The sequence below is a fragment of the Dendropsophus ebraccatus genome, chromosome 7 (genome assembly GCF_027789765.1).
Source record: "Dendropsophus ebraccatus isolate aDenEbr1 chromosome 7, aDenEbr1.pat, whole genome shotgun sequence".
Classification (NCBI taxonomy): domain Eukaryota; kingdom Metazoa; phylum Chordata; class Amphibia; order Anura; family Hylidae; genus Dendropsophus; species Dendropsophus ebraccatus.
In genome coordinates, this window is record NC_091460.1 from 55,273,612 (window position 1) to 55,295,606 (window position 21,995).

Genomic DNA, 21,995 nt, shown 5'->3' on the forward strand with positions numbered 1-21,995 from the left:
GTTTATTGATCTTAGTTTGACTGAAGCTATACATAACCTATAGTATACATGAACATACGTCCATTGTGTTATATACGGCTGACCACTCGTCATTTGCCAAGGGTTGAACTCCATATATTCAACACGTGGTAGATTTTGCATGCAATATATGTATTTTCAGATCAATTCTTTATTGTACTGTTCATATTATATTGCAGCATAAAAATCCATGACCTGACTGAGTTAAAAGAAATGTATGCCATCATTACTCTGGATGATGAAACTAAAGGTAACCAGCCTATGTTAGGATATTTTAGGTTATTTAATTAAAGCATAAACTAATGATTTGTAGGCATGTATGACCTATGTGGATAATGTGTTAAACCATAACCCCTAAACTTATATCAGGTATGTCTTACCGAGCATAAGATCACATTCCTTCTGAATTCTTCTAAATAATTTGTCTTTTTTAGGGTTGGATAAACTTTCCTGGACAGATGATGGTCAGTTATTGGCTGTATCCACCCAGCGAGGTTCTCTCAATGTCTTCCTAACCAAGCTTCCTATCCTTGGAGATACTAGCGGCACAAAGATCGCCTATCTCACTTCCCTGCTGGAGGTCACAGTGTGCAATCTTGTAGAAGGGGTAATTCAGTATGCTTTTTTTACTTTCTTTATATTGCCTATTGTTAGTATGTGCACAGTAAGTCTACATTTTAATGGTTGTTTTAATGGAATGTTCACACGCTGCATTTTTACTATGGGCTGTTCATACAGCTGTTACTGTCCCTAGTGATTACAATAATTCCTGTTTGTAGCTGTGTTCATTGTCTCGTCTATTAATGACATGAGCCATAACATTGATTTGTTTGTTACTTAGGAGCTGCCGACCACAGTTTCAGTTGAGGTGGAGCCCAATTTTGTGGCTGTCGGTCCATATCATGTTGCTGTAGGAATGAACAATCGTGCCTGGTTCTATGCCCTGAATGAGAACGGTGAGTCAGATTTTAACTTCTCATATAATGGTTTGTTCAGTCTACATATGACTCCACCACTAATATATAGATAGATAGATAGATAGATAGATAGATAGATAGATAGATAGAGATATATATATATAGATATATATATATTGTGGGAGATTAGCTCTGTGAAGCCGGGCAGACAGCAGGATTGGCAGTCAGAGACAGGGACAAAAACTTTTATAAAACAGCGATGCTCCTGTTTGTTTATTGAAACCAAAAGAAATTCAGCCTTACATACAGGCACAAAGTAAAATAAATCCTGCTCGTCTGAGCTCTAACTAACACAGCAAATTCTAGCTATACAGGTGACTTGCTACCAGTCACCCAACATAAAACAACATAAGTTGGTACAATACCAGTGTGGCTCAAAGTCCCAGCAGAAGCTTTAGCAGCCCTGACCCTCTCCACTGCCAGGAGAGACCTCCATGCACAGCCACACTCTGCACACTCTGTGACTCCCCTTATGAGACCTGTGATCAGTGGCCTCCAGCACCTGGGCTGACTTGGCCAGATAGAAAAACCTGGACTGGCCAGAAAGGGAATGACAGGCCCCACTACCAACCTGCCTGTCATTCCATAAAAATCCAGGCCCTTTTACAGCAACTAAAACAGTCCCATAGCAAGTAGTTTGCTATGGGTTTTAACTTTCCTGGATTCCTCCATATCTCACCCAGCTTTCCCTGGATGAGGTATGGACTTTCTGGAACCTAGTGTTCACATATGACAGGTACCTCGGGGAGATATAGCGATTCCCAACCACAATCCCTGTTACTGTCTCACATACCCTCCCCCTCTGTTCGAACCTGTGGGGGTGAACACTTTTGGCCATCAAACAGTGTGTTCGGGACAGCGCATCTGCGTTACCTTGAAGTTTTCCTGACCTGTGCTCTACTGAGAACTTAAAATTCTGTAACGTCAGGAACCACCTTGTAACTCGTGCATTTCGTTCCTTGGCCTGACTCATCCAGGTAAGAGGGGCGTGACTAACTGTAACTAACTTAAAATGTCGGCCTAACAAGTAATACCTGAGCGATTCTAAGGCCCATTTTATTGCCAAGCATTCACGTTCCACAATGCTATAATTTTTCTCAGGTGGTGTAAGTTTCCTGCTCAGGTACGTTACAGGGTGTTCTTCACCTCCAACCTCCTGTGAAAGAACAGCACCTAAACCCACATCAGACGCATCTGTCTGAAGTACAAAGGTCTTTGCAAAATCTGGGGTGATCAGCACTGGTTCACTACACAGAACGGACTTTAACCTTTGAAATGCCCCCTCGGCCTCTGCACTCCACTTGACCATAACAGACTTGTTGCCCTTAGTAAGATCGGTCAGGGGAGCTGCTATGGTAGCAAAGTTCGGTATGAACCTGCGATAATACCCCACTATACCCAAAAAGGCTCTCACTTGTTTCTTGGTTAAGGGTTTGGGCCAATTTTGGATAGCTTCCACCTTGTTTACTTGGGGTTTAATCACACCTCTTCCTATTACATACCCCAGGTAACGGGCTTCTTCCAGACCTAAAGCACACTTTTTAGGGTTGGCCGTTAACCCTGCCGCCCTGAGGGAATCTACTACTGCTTGCACTTTTGCCAAATGACTTTCCCAGTCATTACTGAAAACAATGATATCATCCAGATATGCGGAGGCATACCTGCAATGGGGTTTGAGGATTATGTCCATTAACCTTTGGAATGTGGCGGGGGCTCCATGTAAGCCAAAGGGTAAACAGACATACTGAAAGAGACCATCTGGGGTGACAAATGCGGTTTTCTCTTTAGCAGTGTCAGTGAGGGCCAATATCCTTTAGTAAGGTCCAGGGTAGAGAAAAACCTAGCATGGCCAAGCCGCTCAATTAATTCATCAACCCTTGGCATTGGGTATGCGTCAAATTTTGACACCTCATTCAGTTTTCGGAAGTCATTACAAAACCGAAGTGTCCCATCTGGCTTTGGAATGAGGACTATGGGACTTGACCACTCACTTTTTGACTCCTCAATAACCCTGAGGTCCAACATGTTTTTGACCTCTTCCGATATGGCCTGCCTACGAGCTTCTGGTACCCTGTATGGCTTCACCTGAACCCGTACCTGTGGTTCGGTGACAATGTCATGTTTTATCACAGAGGTGCGCCCAGGCAAATCTGAGAAAACATCTGTGTTTCTAAGGACAAACTCCTTTGTCTCCTGTTTTTGGGCTCTGGATAATGTATCTGATATCCGCACCTCTGGGACCTTTTTACAAGGGGGGCTTACAACTGATACGGGCTCTACTGAAACATCCTTACTAATGGGGGCTCCTGCCGACAGAGACTCTCTGTCCTTCCATGGTTTGAGTAAATTTACATGGTACAGCTGTTCTGGCTTCCGTCTACCTGGCTGGTGCACCTTATAATTTACAGGTCCCACTCTCTCGATCACCTCATACGGCCCTTGCCACTTAGCTAGAAACTTACTCTCCACAGTTGGTACTAGCACCAACACTCGATCACCTGGGCTAAAGGTTCTAATTTTAGCGGACCTATTGTAGACACGGCTTTGTGCCTCTTGCGATTGCTGTAAGTGGTCCTTGACTATGGGCATGACAGCAGCAATCCTATCTTGCATAAGGGAAATATGCTCTATTACACTTCTATAAGGAGTGCGCTCCTGCTCCCAGGTTTCCTTTGCAATGTCAAGGAGTCCACGTGGGTGTCTGCCATACACCAACTCGAATGGGGAAAAACCTGTGGAGGATTGGGGAACCTCACGGATGGAAAACATTAAATAAGGCAAAAGACAATCCCAATCCTTCCCATCCTTACTAACCACCCTTTTCAGCATGCTTTTTAATGTCTTATTGAACCTTTCAACCAAACCGTCCGTTTGTGGGTGATACACAGATGTACGGAGGTGTTTAATTTTCAATAGCTTACACATTTCTTTTGTGAGCTTTGACATGAAGGGTGTCCCCTGATCGGTAAGGATCTCTTTGGGAATACCTGTGCGAGAGAACATGTGGAAAAGCTCTTTAGCAATTAATTTAGCGGAGGTGTTTCTCAGAGGCACAGCCTCTGGATAGCGTGTAGCATAGTCCAACACCACTAAGATATATTGATGTCCTCTTGCGGACTTAAAGGGGTTGTCCGGCGATAAAAAATTATTCACAGAATAACACACATTACAAAGTTATACAACTTTGTAATGTATGTTATGTCTGTGAATGGCCCCCTTCCCCGTGTCCCACCACCCCCACCCGTGTACCCGGAAGTGTGGTGCGCTATACATTACCTGTCGCGTGCCGACCACGGTCTCCGATCGTCAGCAGTGACGTCTTCTTCGGGAGCTTGGCGGATCTTCCCGAGTGCCGGCCGCCCTCTGCAGCGTCATCCGAAGCTCAGCCGCGATTGGCTGAGCATAACTGTGCTCAGCCAATCGCGGCTGAGCACAGTTATCATATCAGGAACTTCTTCCTGCACTTCACCCTCACCAGCCAGTACAGCTAAGGGAACATTGTCACTTTCTGTGGTCACCCCTACAGCTGGTACCTCAGCATCTGGGTCAAATGGAACCGGGGTTACCTCATGACATACATTATCAATAGTAACATTCTCAGTGTAAGTTACCTGTTTTCCCCGCCACAAGTCCCAAAATAGGGGAAAGTCTCTTCCCAGTATGACATTATACATTAGAGACTTAACCACACCCACTTCATGAGACGCTATTCCACAAGTAGTCGTTATTGGGACCACAGCGGTAGGATACTCTCTGGTTTCACCATGTATGCACAAGACCCCGACAGTATGTTCACTGTGTGTTCCAGGGTCTATTAGAGAGCCATGCACTAAAGTCACCAAGCTCCCAGAGTCCAGCAGAGCTAGTACTGCATAACCTCCAATTGACACAGTACACATTTGAGGTTCAGTCTCTGACATAGTCTCTGCAGCAAGAACAGGTCGTGCAAATAAGGAGATACGTCTGGAGGTGTTGCATTCCATGGGCTCAGTCGTCAGGGGACAATTAGCAGCTATATGCCCCAGTTCATGGCATAGCCAACACTGTATACGGCCCTGGTCTCGACCTTGAGACCATGGTCGTTGACCAAATGTCCCACTGTTCCTGGGCCCAACCGCTAGGTCCCCCTCTGAGCCACCTCCCCTTGAGACCTTTTGCACCCCTTTAGTAACTGGAACAGTCTTACCAGTTGGCTTCAATGGCTTGTTTTCCCTGGAGCTGGCACGTCTTGGCGACACCTGTAGTAGCTCCTCGGTGGCGCTATACCTCTCCACAAGATTCACAAGCTGGTCAGCATCTGTAGGCCCAGCTTGTCCAACCCAGCGCTGGATCCTTGGAGGAAGGGAATGGATGAACTTGTCCAGGACCACTCTCTCCACAATTTGACAAGGGGTAGTTTCCTCAGGCTGTAGCCACTTCTTAACAAGATGGATCAGGTCATGCATCTGTGACCGTGGTGGTGAGCTTTCAGAAAAAGTCCAGTTGTGCACCCGGCCTGCTCGCACATGCATATTGACCCCAAGTCTGGCAAGGATCTCACCTTTGAGCTTCTGATAGTCTCTGGAGTCTTGCTCACTCATGTCATAGTACGCCTTCTGGGATTCTCCAGTCAGAAATGGCGCCACAACATCTGCCCACTGGTCAGCCGGTAACTTCTCACGCTCTGCAACTCTTTCAAAGACCATGAGATAGGCTTCCACATCATCTGTGGGTGTCATCTTTTGGAGTGATGCCTGTACAGTGGCCCTTGCAGATGGCTGTGGACCCTGAGTCCCTTGCAGTACAGAGCTGTTTCCTGCAGTTCGCTAAGCTGAGATTGCCTCGGCCATTTTCTCCACCACTAGCCTGTGTGCCTCACTTTGCTGCTGAAGCATGGCCCGGGTTTCTTGCTGTTGCTTCAGCATGGCCTGGGTAAAAGCTTGCTGCTGCTTCTCAGCTTGCATCATGACTTGTTTCATAAAGTCCTCCATTGCAGCAGTCTCCTTTTTCAGCTCTCCTGCATCTTTTATCCAAGACATAAACAGGTATCTCTGTACAAACTCCTTTCAGTGTGTATGTCTCTTTAAGGGTATATTCACACGGACGGGCTCGCAGCGAGATTCTCGCTGCGAGCCCGGCAGGTCCTGGCAGTTCCCACACACTACATACTTGCTGCGGTCTAAACGACCGCAGCGAGTATGTAATTATACCGCCCTTAACCCCTTCTGCTCCCCCGCTGTAAGCATACTTTACCTGTCCTTGCTGCACGGGTCCGGCGTCCTGCTCTCCCGCCCGGCCAATCAGTGGCTGCGGCTAGGCAACACACTGATTGGCCGGACAGAAGAGCAGGACGCCGGACCCGTGCAGCAAGGACAGGTAATGTATGCTTACAGCGGGGGAGCAGAAGGGGTTAAGGGCGGTATAATTACATACACGCTGCGGTCGTTTAGACCGCAGCAAGTATGTAGTGTATGGGAACTGCCAGGACCTGCCGGGCTCGCAGCGAGAATCTCGCTGCGACCCCGCCCGTGTGAATATACCCTAAGACTGCATTTTTATGCCCGCACCGAGCACCATATGTGGGAGATTAGCTCTGTGGAGCCGGGCAGACAGCAGGATTGGCAGTCAGAGACAAGGACACAAACTTTTATAAAATAGCGATGCCCCTGTTTGTTTATTGAAACCAAAAGAAATTCAGCCTTACATACAGGCACAAAGTAAAATAAATCCTGCTCGTCTGAGCTCTAACTAACACAGCAAATCCTAGCTATACAGGTGACTTGCTACCAGTCACCCAACATAAAACAACATAAGTTGGTACAATACCAGTGTGGCTCAAAGTCCCAGAAGAAGCTTTAGCAGCCCTGACCCTCCCCACAGCCAGGAGAGACCTCCATGCACAGCCACACTCTGCACACTCTGTGCCTCCACTTATGAGACCTGTGATCAGTGGCCTCCAGCACCTGGGCTGACTTGGCCAGATAGAAAAACCTGGACTGGCCAGAAAGGGAATGACAGGCCCCACTACCAACCTGCCTGTCATTCCATAAAAATCCAGGCCCTTTTACAGCAACTAAAACAGTCCCATAGCAAGTAGTTTGCTATGGGTTTTAACTTTCCTGGATTCCTCCATATCTCACCCAGCTTTCCCTGGATGAGGTATGGACTTTCTGGAACCTAGTGTTCACATATGACAGGTACCTCGGGGAGATATAGCGATTCCCAACCACAATCCCTGTCACTGTCTCACAATATATATATGTGTGTATGTGTATATATATATATATATATATATATAGTTAGAATTTGTAATATACAGTGTACCCTAATGACACTTTTTGTGATCTGATTAGAATATGGATGTATTGTGCTTCATAGGTACAACCCTCACAATTGAAAATGGTTTAAAAAAAAAAGGGACAATTTTGTTGTTGTTGTGGGGTATTTGCCGTGTAAAGTTTTTATGTTTTATTCCTTGCAGGTGTGGAGAGGCTGAAGGATATGGAGTACCTGGGTACAGTCGCCAGTATGTGCCTCAATTCTGATTATGCAGCTGCTCTGTTTGAGGGAAAAGTACAGCTTCATATGGTAAGGATCATGGTGTACCTATATACAGTATGTATCTTTAGGAACATTTGCATCCACCAAGCTGAAATAATAGTGCATGGGGCATTTCTAAAGTTTTATTTTACCAATAGCCTATTGTTAAAAGGAGGCAATGCCAGTAGTGCTTCCCTATAGTTGTTAGGTGTTTTGGGGGAAATGTATTGTGCTGCAATATGGTGTTTATTTGGTGCAGCTGTAGAGGTATTTTGTTCGGCATTGGGGCATTTTGTTCTGCTAGGGGTTGTTATATATGCTTCATGGTGGTAATTGGTTGTACTGCTAGGGTTATTTGGTGCTGGGTTGCAGTATTTGCAGTGAATGCTAGCATCACCATGGCATGGCTGTTGAGGCCTAAGTAAGAAAAAAAAGTTTTTGAAGCCTGCATTAGATTAAGGGTATCTTTAAACCTACTATATAGGCTGCGTATTTTCTGCTAGTAAGCCAGTGGTAAAATCTGCAGCATATATCATATATGTGAACATACCCAAAAGGGGTTTTCTCTGCATTTAGTATTGCTGACCTATGCACAGGACAGGCCACCTATGTGTCTAACAGCCACCCACTCACTAAATAGAGCCAACTGCTTCTGGCCGTTCATTGTGTATGTGCCGAACAGCTCATTGGTGCTGGGTAATTAGACATTGAAAGTTGATTCTGTGGATAGGCGTTCAACCTTAAATTTCTGGTAAACACCTTTAAGGTTGGCTAATTCTGCCAATTTCTTAGGGATCATTCCTCCTGCTTTTTTGACTACATACTCCTCTTTATTCCATTATATAATTTTTGTCTTTACTTTGAAAGAATAATATTCCTAAGAGCTAGCAACCTATATTAATCCTTTTAGATTGAAAGCGAACCTCTAGATTCCCAAGAGGAGAGGGAGACGCGTCTGTTTCCGTCCACAGATGAGAAGTACCGGATTCTGTGCCATGCATTGACTGGAGATTTCCTTATTTATGGCACCAACGTAAGTTCTTTTCATTATTATAGAGCAAACTCTTTCTGTAAAGCAAACCGGATACAATTGTCTACCAAATATTTAAAAATAAGGTAGGAATAGTGGTCTGAAAAATTTATAAAATGTCAAACTTCTGTTTTATTTCCATTGGTCAGAACCAGCCATTTTTAGTGCTGTGTTTGTTAACAACCGATTGCTAATATCAGTTATTACGTCTATTACCAGCTACAAAACAACGCCAATATCTTTGTGCTTTATAGAATGGACTAGTTAAGTACTTTTACCTGGAAGATTGGCAGTATGTGAATGAATATCGGCACCCGGTCAGTGTAAAGAAAGTATTTCCTGATGCATCTGGGACTAGATTGATTATAATTGATGAGAAGACTGAAGGTTTTGTCTATTGCCCGGTATGTATTTTTCTTCTTACTGTATAATTTGTTTTACAAACTATTGTTAAAGAAAAGCCTAGAATAATTGGAAATAAACTTTCTGTTTCCGATAAATCTTCCATCTTTGCAGTGTTTTATAGGTAATAGTTGTTTTTACATTACCTAAGTGACCATGTAAGAACTTTGCTATAGGCACCATTATACGTTTTATAGAGAATAGTTTTGTGTACTTTATTGGGGTGAGCCCACAAGTATCTTACTATAGGCACCCAGATATATAAGAGAGGGGAAATACTAAGGATTTTTAATGGAGCAAAATCCACAGAATGTTTGCAGGTAAATCGACAACAGCAAATCCTACAGATTTTGGTATATATTTGTTGCAGATTTGCCAGATGTTTAGTGTGGATTTTATCAATTATATAATGAGTGTGTTAAATATATGCAGTTGTAGATTTTTGAAAATCCTCAAGAATAATATTTCATTGCGGATTATGAAGTCAGTAGGGAAAGTCTGCAACAAATCCGCAACTGTTCATGTGATGGTTTGTGTAGCCCTGTCCGCCTGATACGAGCCGTGTAATAGGCTCACAATTAGTTAATGTAGTAATCTAGGAGATCGGTGTTTATGTCAGGTAAGGATCAGGCAGTGTAATACAACCCTTAGACAGTGATAAAACACAATGTATACACTTTTCTGGATGAGGCAACCACTTAAAATTATTTATTATATGTTACCTTTACTATTATTATAATCTGGTTAGACTGTTCTTTTTTCTTTCTAGCAAAATGACAATTTATATGAGATTCCAAACTTCTCCCCAACGATTAAAGGAATATTATGGGAAAACTGGGCAATGGATAAAGGGGTCTTTTGTGCATTTGACGACGATAAAGTGTTTACATATGTCTTTCACAAGGACACTATACAAGGTATACCTATAGATTCATGTACTGCAGCTATATCTATATGATTTAGAGAATCCTTTAACTGAGGGACATATTTACAGCTCTAGCCACGCTCAGACTGAATACACCCATTAAGATGATTCCACAGTTTTCATGCAGATCTGTGACACATATATGCACCCAAAACACATGGAGGTTTTCTTGCACATTCACCATGGAGCGCAACCCTATACAGAGAATGTGGTGAAATTATTCAAAAATCCACCATAAGCAGCCGTTAATTTTACATCAGTTGTGACCCATGTGGATTCAACCAAAAGGGAAAAATTAGATTTTTTTTTTCTCCAGGCCACAGTATTTTAGCAATATTAAAAGTACTCAATATTATTCTCATTTACTTTACAGCTGCCCCCCTCAACACTGCTGCCCTAGGCACAGCCCTTTTAAATCTATCCCCTGAAGGGGAACTCTGGCTGAAAGTTACAAATCCTGGGCGGGTAGTGTAACATGATAAAGAATTATGAATGAAGAGAGCTGGTCGGCAGGCATGGCATGTCACACTTACATAGAGTTAGTCATAACATTGATGACAGCTTGCGTAGGCTTTCCGAGGAGCAAAGCAATAAAGATTCAGATGCCACAATAGAACGCGTAAGAATAAAGATGCAGAACTCATCGGTTGGTAGCCAAGCCAGTCCAAAGGATTTATTCAAGTCACCGTGTGCCTAGCGTGGAAGGGGGGAAATGGAACAGCAGGCATATTCCTGGAGCGACAGTTTCGAGGTTCTAGCGCTTCATCAGGTCAGGAGCACGTCACGGGAAAGGGAGGTGTAATTCAACAGGTGAACAAAACAATTACAACCAACACCAAAGTAATAACACAAATGTAATATTGTGGTCAAAGTACATTGAGATAATTTCTCTCATTAAGCCCGAGTGGGCCGGTGGTATTGAGCTTAATATTCCATTGTGTTTCATGGATCAATAGTTGTTTAAGCCAATCTCCACCGCTACCAGGGGGATTAACTCGTAAAAAATACTGGCAAAGGCTTTCCTAGGCTTATTAATCACGTGTGTTCTGCTCATGGTGGCAATGCTAAGGTTCTAAACTTTATTGGCCCTTAAAGAGTTAATCCCCCTGGCACCGGTGGAGATTGGCTTAAACAACTATTGAGGCGTGATACTCAATGGATTATTAAGCTCAATGCCACCAGCCCACTTGGGCTTATCAAGAGAAATGATCTCAGTGTACTTTTACCATAATATTACTTTTGAATTATTACTCTGGTGTTGGTTGTAATTGTTTTGTTAACCTGTTAAATTGCACCTCCCCTTCCCGTGACATACTCCTAACCTAACTGTGGTGCTAGCAGCGCAAAAATGACGCTCCAGGAACGCACCTGCTGTTCCAGCTTTCCCCTTTCCATGCTAAGCGCACAGTGACTTGAATAAATCCTTTGGACTAGCTTGGCTACCAACCGTTAAGTACTGCATCTTTATTCTCTCTTGTTCTATAATAAAGAATTATACTTACCTTTCCCCATGCCCTGCAGCACCACCAGAATCCTGACAGCCTCCGGTCTCCAGTTTTCCTCCATTTCTTGTATCAATTGTATTGTATCAACAATTCGCTACCTATGTACAGTAAATGCCTGCTCAGCCAACCAGTGACTGCAGCAGTGTCCTGCCTCAGTCACTGATTGGTTGAGCCGGCATTTCATGACATTGTAGGAGCAGAGACTGGCGGGATCCATAGGCAGTGACACTGCCCCGCAGGGGCACGGGGATGGGTAAGTATTATTCTTTAATTCTTTATTATGTCCACCATACACACACCCACACACCCTGTCTGCCAGGGATTTCATTTTCATGGCTGTCACAGTGACGTCAGAAATGTTTTCAGAATAGGTTACCAGAAAGTTAACCCTGCTTATTTCCTGTATGTTACAGGCTCCAAAGTTATCTTGGCAGGTGGAACCAAACTACCTTATGGTCACAAACCCGTTCTCTTACACAATGGAGAATTAACTTGCCAGACTCAAAGTGGGATGCTGAACAATATATTCCTGGGCACCCATAACTTTTTAAGCAACTTGAAAGATGCAGAACCCAAAGATCTAAAGAAAATGTTAACCCAGACTTTAATGCTACGGAGGTGGGTTCATAATACCTTGGATTATTATGAATAGTTCTTATTGAAGGTTGTTTTATAGTCCTAAAAATATGGTATTTACATTTTAGGGCTATGTTCACACTACGTATATTTGAGGCTGTATAGCAACCAAAACAAGGAGTGGATTGAAAACACAGAAAGGCTCTGTTCACATAATGTTGTAATTGAGTGGATGGCCGTCATTTAATGGCAAATATTTGCTGTTATTTTAAAACAATGGCTGTTGTATTGAAATAATGGAAGTTATATGGCGGCCATCCACTCAATTACAACATTGTGTGGACAGAGTCTTTCTGTGTTTTCAATCCACTCCTGGTTTTGGTTGATATGAAGACCTGACATGAGGTCCAAATACAGCCTCAAATATACATAGTGTGAACCCAGCTTAAAAGTACAGTCTGAACATTTTTACATCTTATATATGCCTGCTTCCTGTTTGTATCTAACAGTGGTTGACTGTTATAGTGGAATTTTATTTCGACTTATTGTGCAGATTCCCCGATGCCTGGAAAGTGTGCACCTTGCTGAATACAGAGGAGGCTTGGAATGAGCTGGCCCGGGCCTGTTTGCACCATATGGAAGTGGAATTTGCAGTGCGGGTTTATCGGACAATTGGCAATGTGGGCATGGTGATGTCCCTTGAACAAATAAAGGTATATAGCGAAAAAGCATCTACGCTTACTTAGTGCAGTAAATGGTGGTCTGTCTGAAACTCTGCTCCATATAATTAGGTAATGGTTTAGTGACAATGCCTGGAGGTTAGTACAAGACACTCTTTATGAAGCTCACCAAGTGGCAATTTCTGAAGCTTCTGCTGTGTTTTTCCTGCAGGGTATAGAAGATCATAACCTCCTAGCAGGACATCTTGCCATGTTCAGCAATGACTTCAACCTTGCTCAGGATCTCTACTTGGCTTCTAGCAATCCTATTTGTGCTCTTGAGGTAACCATGGTCTGTGCTTAGTGTTTAGTGATACAGTTTATATTCAACAGCATTCAGTGTTCTGTTTGTCTCTTATAAATCTAAATGTTGTATTTAACTGTGTATACACTTCATTGTTTGGTGTATAACATATAAATCCCTACAATGGTAAATGATTGTGGGGATTCCGACCACTAGGACCCACCGAGAAAGGGGACATGGGTCTTTCACTATAGAGCAGTTGCTTACCCATATGCACCACTACTTTATTGATTGTCTGTAGGTGATCGGCTATCTCTGGCAGCTCCTATAGACAATGAATGGAACAGCAATGCACATGCTGACCCATTATTCTAAACCAATGGGAGAGATTAGGCGCACCTGGAGTCTTCCCTTTACCCCTCGCTGCACCGATCTGTCTGCCCAAACAGCCCTGTCTGAATTCCTACAAATGGATATTGATCTGACTGATTCTGCAGTAGCAGCAGGCTTATCTCACCATCACGACCAACGTCATCTGTTGGTGGCCAATCTATATAGCCCCATACAACTTAGGTTGACGAGCGGTGGGTATGGCAAACAATAGTCTAAGGTGTATGGGGACCTTTACTCTAACTAATGCTGAAGGAAAAGAGCTTGTTGTCTGGTGCCACCTATCAGAAGTGAAGGAGACCACCTCTAATATGTGGCATCAGAGAGCAAGTTCTTTTCCTTCAGTAGCAGGAGAGCTGCTTTACAATTTTTCCAGTGGTCATTGCAGAGCTAGTTTTGTGGTCTCCTCAAGGAGACACCTTACCCACTCTGTGCCAGGATCATAAGAGATCTTGTGAAAGAAACAGATGTGGAAGTGATGTAGAGAATCAGACTTTACAGCTATATATGTCTACCTGCTATACACTACCCCTTTGACCCACGTCGATAGACCTCTCACTAGCCAGCCAACACCCTGCTCTGCACTGATGAGGGGCAAAAAAACCAAAATTGCTATCTGCAGATGGGAAATCTTTCCTTTTGGAGAGATAGTATGGCTTGGCATAAAATCCCCAGTCAATGTTCTAAGGCTCCTTGACTGAGCGAGGCTTGACTTGAAGGGATATCTCTTTGCTTAAGAGATGTGAGAGCTATTTTGCATATCCTTTCTTACCAGCTATACAGTAAGAACATAGGATCTCCCAGTAGTTCAAAAAAAGAAAATTCTGTAGAAAGCAGAAGCAATATTTCTATCCATTTTCTTACCTGGTTAAAAAGTTGATGCCCTTCTAGCAGATAAACATCTGCATTCTGTTCAGGTCAGAAGAGACTTACAGCACTGGGATAGTGCCCTGCAGCTTGCAAAACGCCTGGCTCCCAACCAGATACCATTTATATCAAAGGAGTACGCTATACAGCTGGAGTTCACGTGAGTCCGCTTTTGTTTCTATGGGTTCATTGCCTCATGGCTACCTCTCTAGCAAGCAGCCTGTGTCAGCCTGAATATATGCTGAAGGAGGATAGAGAGTGGCCAAATCCTATAGTAGTTTTTGTCCCTTTTTCTGTCATATAGATAACAGCTTTGTAAAACTACACAATACCTCTCTTACCATACTGGTTTTATACAGTTCTCTAAACATCAGAGACAATTATTAGCTCTTTCCATATTACTTCTACATTATACTTATGTTTCATATAGGCCTAGCCTTGTCTAAATGGTCTTAAAATTTCCTTGTTTCTCCACCAGGGGTGACTACGTAAATGCTCTTGCTCATTATGAGAAAGGAATGACTGGAGACAGCATGGTATGAATTCTGAAAATCTCAGTAATAATTCCTTTATTTGTATTGTGCCTGCATACTCAGCTGCCTGGTACAGAGATTTTTCATCACTCACACAGGTCCCTGTCCCCAATTTAAATGCCAAATGAACCTATCAGTATATTTTGTAGGTGGTAACTGGTATACTCACAAAAAAGGAAACCCACATAAAAGGATGTTGCCCTTAGTGGGATTTCAACTCGGACCCCAACACTGTAAGGCAACAAGGCTAACCACTGAGCTGCCAGTACATACATTCCCTCCATATTTATTGACTCTTATAATAGGATGAAATAGGAGCTTGTACAGATGAAGCTATTGCAGGACTATAGCACTTGCATATGTACCTTCTGCTCCTCCACAACAACATAGACATGCATAGTTTATTGCAGGAAAAAATGGCACAGTGTTGTATTAAAGCGACTCTGTACCCACAATCTGATCCCCCCCAAACCGCTTGTACCGTCAGATAGCTGCTTTTAATCCAAGATCTGTCCTGCGGTCTGTTCGGCAGGTGATGCAGTTATTGTCCTTAAAAAATACTTTTACACTTAAAGCCCGTGCCAAACAGGAGTATCCGTCCCTCCTCTGCACCCTCTTCATCATTAGGAATGTCACTGAAACATTTTCTCCATCCTGAACATTGCACAGGTCCTTAACAATCCAGCCCATGTGCCGGGCTGCCACAGGTTGGGAATAGGAGGCAATCTGCCTGGAGCATTCCTAATGATAAAGAGGGTGGGGAGGAGGGACAGAGAGATTGTGCAAAGTTAGTGCACAGATACTCCCGTTCGGCACCGGCTTTAAGTTTAAAAGTATTTTTTTAGGACAATAACTGCATCACCTGCCGAACAGACTGCAGGACAGATCTTGGATTAAAAGCAGCTATCCGAAGGTACAAGTGGTTTGCGGGATTCAGATTGTGGGTACAGAGTCGCTTTAAAGAGGTACCCTCAAACATTTATATTTTTTTTTATTTATTGCTGGGGTTGCTGAGAAAATAATAAACCACCTATACTCACCTACCACACTTGCTCCAAGTGTCCTCCTGCACCACCTTCAGGTCCCCCTCTGAACACTTTTGCCACTAATTTTGAGTCTAGCATACCCCTATAACTTTATTGTTTGGGAAAAGAAACCACCCATGGATAATGAACCTGAACTGGGATGCTGTGCCCATGGGCTAGGTATCCCCAACAATGGGTGGGTGTTCATTGTCTGCTGCTTTAAATATAAAGATAAGTGATGCTGAATGACGACACACTGGATACACTGATGGGCGCGCACACACTTTATCCTATAGGAACATGTCTAATTTACTTAACTGAAGAAGGATCATGTAAAGTCTTTTTGCTGTTTTCATTTACTTTTTATTTTAGGAATCATACTTAGGCCTAAGCCTAATAGATGTCTAATAGATAGGCCTAATAGATGTCTATTTTGCAACAGCATCAAGAGCATGATGAAGCGTGTCTGGCTGGAGTGGCCCGAATGTCAATCCGTATGGGTGACATCAGGCGTGGGGTCAATCAGGCTCTCAAGCATCCCAGCAGACTTTTGAAGAAGGACTGTGGCGCCATTCTGGAGAGCATGAAGGTACATGTACAGTATCTGACATTGGCCTGTGAGATAAGGACTTTTCCACATTTCCACAGTTATTCATGTTTTCCACATTTTATTTTCTATTACAGCAATTTTCAGAGGCAGCTCAGCTGTACGAGAAGGGTCAGTACTATGACAAAGCAGCTTCTGTATACATCCGATGTAAAAACTGGTAAGAAATACACCTGTAAAATGTTTTTTTTTTGTTTTTTTGCTATTTCTTATACTTTATTTCAAAATTATGATTTGCATGTATTTTTCCAAGTTTTGTTTTGTAGTTTTTATATAACTTTTACATAACAATTCATTTTATTTTGGTTCAGGGCAAAGGTTGGAGAGCTGCTTCCTAATGTATCTTCTCCGAAGATTCACTTGCAGTACGCCAAAGCAAAGGAAGCGGATGGAAAGTGAGTTGTGTATATTGTCGTTTCCCTTTGGATCCGTTAGGAGGTCTAAATTTTTGCAGATTTTTATTTAAGCTTTAGTGTGATTGACTTATTCAGGGGACATGGATGACTTGAATGATGAAGATTAGTAAACCATTGTAAGGAGCAGCTCTGTCTGGCATACTCAGTGTGACCATGTATTACATGCACACCCAACCAGCTGGGAAAATGTGTAGGTTGTGGCAGATTTTCCCAGATTTAGCAGATGATTACTATGGGTTCTTTTTGCACAGCTTCTTACAAACACTGCTCCAGAAGCCACTTTTAAGGTAATATTAAAGGGGTTTTGTCACAGTGAGAAATGTGGATAGGTAATGTGTCTCATCGGTGGGGGCTTGACTGCTTGGACCCCTTGTGAAAACAAAATTGGAGCTCCTGCCTGTTTGAGTGAATCAATGGTTGAGTATGAGCATTGCTATCCTATTGAAACTATATATGGCTGCCAAAGATATTTATGTGCAGCGCTTGGCTATCTTTGCAAGTTCCATAGACTGTAAATAGCAATAGCATACATATCCAAGCACTACTCCTTTTAAACAGAGGCATTCAGAATTTCCATTATCATGATAGGTGGGGGTCCCAACAGTGATGTCAAGTCCATCTATCTATGAAAGTGTTCTATAGTGAAGGTTTCTCTTGCGATAAGAGAACATCATACAGCTGCTTAGGCTGGGGCTGCATGGTAGCAAGGTTTTAGGAGATACCCCCCTTTGGTATGAAGGTATTCCAGCTTACTATAAGGGAAATTCAAAAATGCCGACATCTTCTTTGCTGTTTTATAGATATAAGGAGGCTGCCTTGGCTTATGAGAATGCAAGAGACTGGGATAACGTCATCCGTATCTACTTGGACCATCTGAACAATCCTGAGAAAGCTGTTGGAATTGTGAAAGAGACCCAGTCATTGGAGGGGGCAAAGATGGTAGCACGGTAATTTGAGTCTCCCCCCTATATTATCAGGCAGGCATACTTTGTAGGTGATCAAGCGTTTTTAATCTGTCTATGTTTTTTGTTTTATTGCTAAGATTCTTCCTCCGTCTTGGAGATTATGGTTCAGCAATTCAGTTCTTAGTATTGTCTAAGTGCAACAATGAAGCATTCCAGCTGGCCCAACAACACAACCAGATGGAGATCTACGCTGATGTTATAGGTATAGTGTTCTGCCACACTTCCACAAACAGTGTCATGCTCATAGACAAGGTAGTCAAACACATACTAAGGTTTTTTTTTTTCTTTGTTCTGGAAGGCTTTTTTTAAGAAAAGCAGTGTGACACTTGTTAGGATTATCTTAATATACATACCGATATGGCAGTCTTGTTACTGTACATAAGATAATAGTGTGACTATCTGCTTGCTGTAGGAGCTGAGAACACCAGTAATGAAGATTATCAGAGCATCGCACTTTACTTCGAGGGAGAGAAGAAGCATTTTCAAGCTGGAAAGTTTTTCTTGCTCTGTGGTCAACATGCTAGGGTAGGTAAAAGTAAGATATATGTATATACTACATGATCATATACACAGGATGTTAAAATATACCTGTCAGTTGTCGTGTCCAGACTTTCCTCACATTTCGAATACATTCTGTTTTGCAATAGTCACCTACATAAACCTATAAGGATGGAAAGCTTTCATTTTTATAATTTAAACCATTAAGTTAAAAGCTATTTACACATTATCTTTTATTTTCATCTTTGTTCTGGTGTTTTAAAATAAAACATGAAATCATTTTGTGTATACAGCTACTATGCAGACCAATGCTCTTAGTTAGGGAACACAATCCTGTGTGTAGTCTGATCACGCTGTCGTGTATGAGCTTCTTGCTCGCCATTTCCTGAACTCTATAGACTATTCTGTGCAGGAGAGCCTTATTCACACAAAGCAGATTATGTATGCCTGAATGTGACATCAGAGTTGCAATCTTTCACGTAACTGACAGTCAGAGAAAGAGAGACAAAGGAGACAAGTGTACAAATCTAGAGCAATCCACGAGAGGCTGCTGACTGTGCTCTGAACTTGCAGCCCCACAAGCAGATACTCGCAAGTTGCTATATTATTAAGCATTTTTCAGTTTCCATCTGTATATTTATTTTATTTTTAGGCCCTGAAACACTTTTTAAAATGCCCAGCTACTGAGGAAAATGCAGCCATAGAAATGGCAATAGAAACGGTAAGACATTGCATATTGGCATTTCTACTTTGTTCTATCAGTTTTTTTATTAATATCTCATTTATTATATTTCATCCTGAACAGGTTGGTCAGGCCAAAGATGAGATGCTGACCAATCAGCTAATCGACTATCTAATGGGCGAAAGTGATGGCATGCCTAAGGTACACGTCATCTACCATTGTATATGTACATTAATGGTACACTGAATTGCATACAGGCATTACATGCTTTCTTTCTTTTTTTCAGGATGCAAAGTATTTATTCCGCTTATACATGGCTCTAAAGCAATACAGAGAAGCAGCCCGCACAGCCATAATCATAGCAAGGGAGGAGCAGTCCGCAGGTCACTATTATTTATTACCATTTAAAACACAATGTTCACTTAGGATTTTTCTTTGTGTTGAATAGTCCCTCACTAGGAAGCTGAACACAAATTGTTGTGCTGCTAGGACCCTAGAAAACACTAAACTGAAGGGGGAACCTCACAAAAGAACCCCCTGCAGCACCCCAAAAGGAACAATGAAGTATTTCTGATTAAGGGTGCGTTCACACTTACAGGATCCTCAGCAGATTTTATGGTGCAAATTTTATGCTTTGTTCACTTATTTAAATCAAATCTGCTGCGGATCCGCACCATCCAATCCGCTGCGATACGGTACATGTGAGGCTACCCTAAAATAAATAGCTATTAGAGTAATGTAAAGAGGTTCTAAGTCCTTAGCCCATGAGGATTTACTGAGAACTCTCTCTGATAGCCATCTTTTAGGATAGCTGTCATTTTTAAGCCAAATAACGGCCCTTATTTGGACTCAAAATTCCCTCAGTGACGAAAAAAGACACGTTGTAAACATAGTCTTAAGATTTCCACTAACAGCTTTATAGGGGCCTATTGCATCAGTGTGTAATTCCATAATAAGAGAATGGTGTAAGACTCTTACTCTACAATAAATGTGATATAGAGGTTGTCCCATGATTAAGACTTAAGAAATTAAGTCTTGAAGAAATATTTATCTTTGATCCTATTTGTCTTGTAATGAAAAGGTAATTATCGGAACGCACATGACGTGCTCTTCAGTATGTATATGGAACTGAAAACACAGAAGATCAAGATCCCGGCAGAGATGGCTACAAACCTTATGATCCTTCACAGCTACATCTTAGTCAAGGTATCTAGACAGTTCACATACACTCTATACTTTCAGAATGATAAATAATATTGTATTGATCAGGTTCTGCAACATTGCTTGGCCACCTCTTGTGCCACTTATGCCTGTTACAGCTGACTTATTCCCATGTTTAAAGAGACATGTACCTGTCCTTAAAGGTTCTCTTCAGGATTCATCAGGATTTAAGTGTACCCTAAAAGAAAACTATCAGCAGCTTAGAAGCATCTAACCTGCTGATATGTCCCTACAGGGTGCAGACGATGAAGGTAACTTCCCTTTAAAATGCTTCTAGTTAACAGAGCATCTTTTCTTATCTACAGATCCATGTTAAGCGTGCAGACCACATGAAAGGAGCCCGTATGCTGATACGTGTCGCCAATAACATCAGTAAATTTCCATCCCGTAAGTTTTTATATTGCTCTGTCTCCTTTATTGGCTTTGATTTCATTCGGTTATGGGCTTATTGCTAGGACTTGCATTGTCTGCTGCTATTTTTACCAGTGGTTTTATCTTTGTCTTGTGCTTTTAGACATTGTCCCGATCCTGACATCTACAGTAATAGAGTGTCATCGAGCTGGTTTGAAGAACTCTGCATTCAGTTTTGCAGCCATGCTCATGAGACCCGAATATCGTAACAAAATAGATGTCAAGTACAAGAAGAAGATTGAAGCCATGGTTAGGTAAGACAATAAGAGCATCAGCATCAAGTCTTGGACTGGTTATAAAGCTTTATTCTACATCAAAATCTTGTGGTTTGTGGACTAGGCGGCCAGACACCTCAGAAGTGGAAGAAGAGACCACACCATGCCCATTCTGTGACTTTAAGCTTCCAGAATGTGAGCTTCTCTGTCCCGGCTGCAAGAACAACCTGCCATACTGTATCGCAACTGTGAGTACATCTATATGCTAAACTAATTCTAGCCTCCATTTTGAAACATGAGATTGTAAGGTTTATGTTTATGTTTGTCTAGAACCACATGTTGGTAAAAGGTCAGTGGAACCTACTAGATTCCCCAAATAGTACCTTTCTTACCCTAGTATCTATGTTCCTCAATATCTATAAAGAAAAACATATTTAGAAACAAGATCAGGCATTTGAGCTAAGTGCAATAACAGAAAAGACTGTATATGAAGCTACTCGATAAACTGCATCTGTATATATAATTGTTTTTTCACAGGGTCGACATATGGTTAAAGACAACTGGTGTATCTGCCCTCATTGTGAATTCCCCGCCCTGCATTCAGAGTTTAAAACGTAAGCTGCAAGTGTAAATCGCTGAAGAATTACATAAATTAGGTTTTGAGATGTTTCCTGCTTTTTGAGACAGTAGCAATAGGTAGGTAGGAAAGTTTGATTTCTGACAGCTGACACTTAAAGGGGATTGCTCAACAGTTTCATGCTAGCAAAACCACTGACACCCCTAAATAGACACTGGGATGGGAAGAGGAATCCATACATCTGCTCCTGATTTCATTACAGGGAACTCAGGGAGAGCTCCCACCGCTCTGACTCTTCCACAGCTGTCAGCCAGGAGAGAAGGGTCAGACATGTTTGATTCAGCTGCCCGACCTTTTTGTTCTGAGAGGGATAAGCTGCTATCAGAATTGTTTAGCTGTGGTTTACCCCTCCCCTCTCCATAGAGGACACTTGAATGTCCAGCCATGTTGAATGTTGGTGTGTATGAGGAGGTCATTGCTTCTTCTATGACTTTTATAGCCTTCCTTGAAGGCTCTACCAGATGTCTCCATTAACATACAGGCTTAGCTGAGCATTCTTCATGATCACTATCCCCTGGTTTTAGATAAGTGGATCTACAGAGTCATAATGATTTCAAGAAGCAGCCTCTTAGATTATAGACAGAGGATAATAGCAGGGTGCCCCTAGTGTAAC

At 42.4% G+C, this 21,995-nt stretch overlaps 1 protein-coding gene across 3 annotated transcripts in view; it reads left to right on the forward strand.

The window, feature by feature from the left end:
• The window catches only part of WDR19 (WD repeat domain 19), a 47,113-nt gene that overhangs the window by 20,511 nt on the left and 4,607 nt on the right, over positions 1–21,995 (forward strand). For all 3 annotated transcript variants that reach the window (XM_069977530.1, XM_069977531.1, XM_069977532.1), the window contains 26 exons: positions 198–268; positions 453–625; positions 860–974; positions 7,456–7,562; positions 8,425–8,547; positions 8,799–8,948; positions 9,716–9,863; positions 11,790–11,994; positions 12,506–12,665; positions 12,844–12,954; positions 14,223–14,332; positions 14,651–14,708; positions 16,173–16,319; positions 16,415–16,497; positions 16,649–16,732; positions 17,554–17,700; positions 17,796–17,920; positions 18,131–18,243; positions 18,869–18,937; positions 19,022–19,099; positions 19,185–19,281; positions 19,980–20,104; positions 20,425–20,506; positions 20,634–20,784; positions 20,870–20,993; positions 21,283–21,359. In XM_069977530.1, the coding sequence (XP_069833631.1) occupies positions 198–268; positions 453–625; positions 860–974; positions 7,456–7,562; positions 8,425–8,547; positions 8,799–8,948; positions 9,716–9,863; positions 11,790–11,994; positions 12,506–12,665; positions 12,844–12,954; positions 14,223–14,332; positions 14,651–14,708; positions 16,173–16,319; positions 16,415–16,497; positions 16,649–16,732; positions 17,554–17,700; positions 17,796–17,920; positions 18,131–18,243; positions 18,869–18,937; positions 19,022–19,099; positions 19,185–19,281; positions 19,980–20,104; positions 20,425–20,506; positions 20,634–20,784; positions 20,870–20,993; positions 21,283–21,359 (3,033 nt within the window). The remainder of the gene's footprint in view (positions 1–197; positions 269–452; positions 626–859; positions 975–7,455; positions 7,563–8,424; positions 8,548–8,798; positions 8,949–9,715; positions 9,864–11,789; positions 11,995–12,505; positions 12,666–12,843; positions 12,955–14,222; positions 14,333–14,650; positions 14,709–16,172; positions 16,320–16,414; positions 16,498–16,648; positions 16,733–17,553; positions 17,701–17,795; positions 17,921–18,130; positions 18,244–18,868; positions 18,938–19,021; positions 19,100–19,184; positions 19,282–19,979; positions 20,105–20,424; positions 20,507–20,633; positions 20,785–20,869; positions 20,994–21,282; positions 21,360–21,995) is intronic.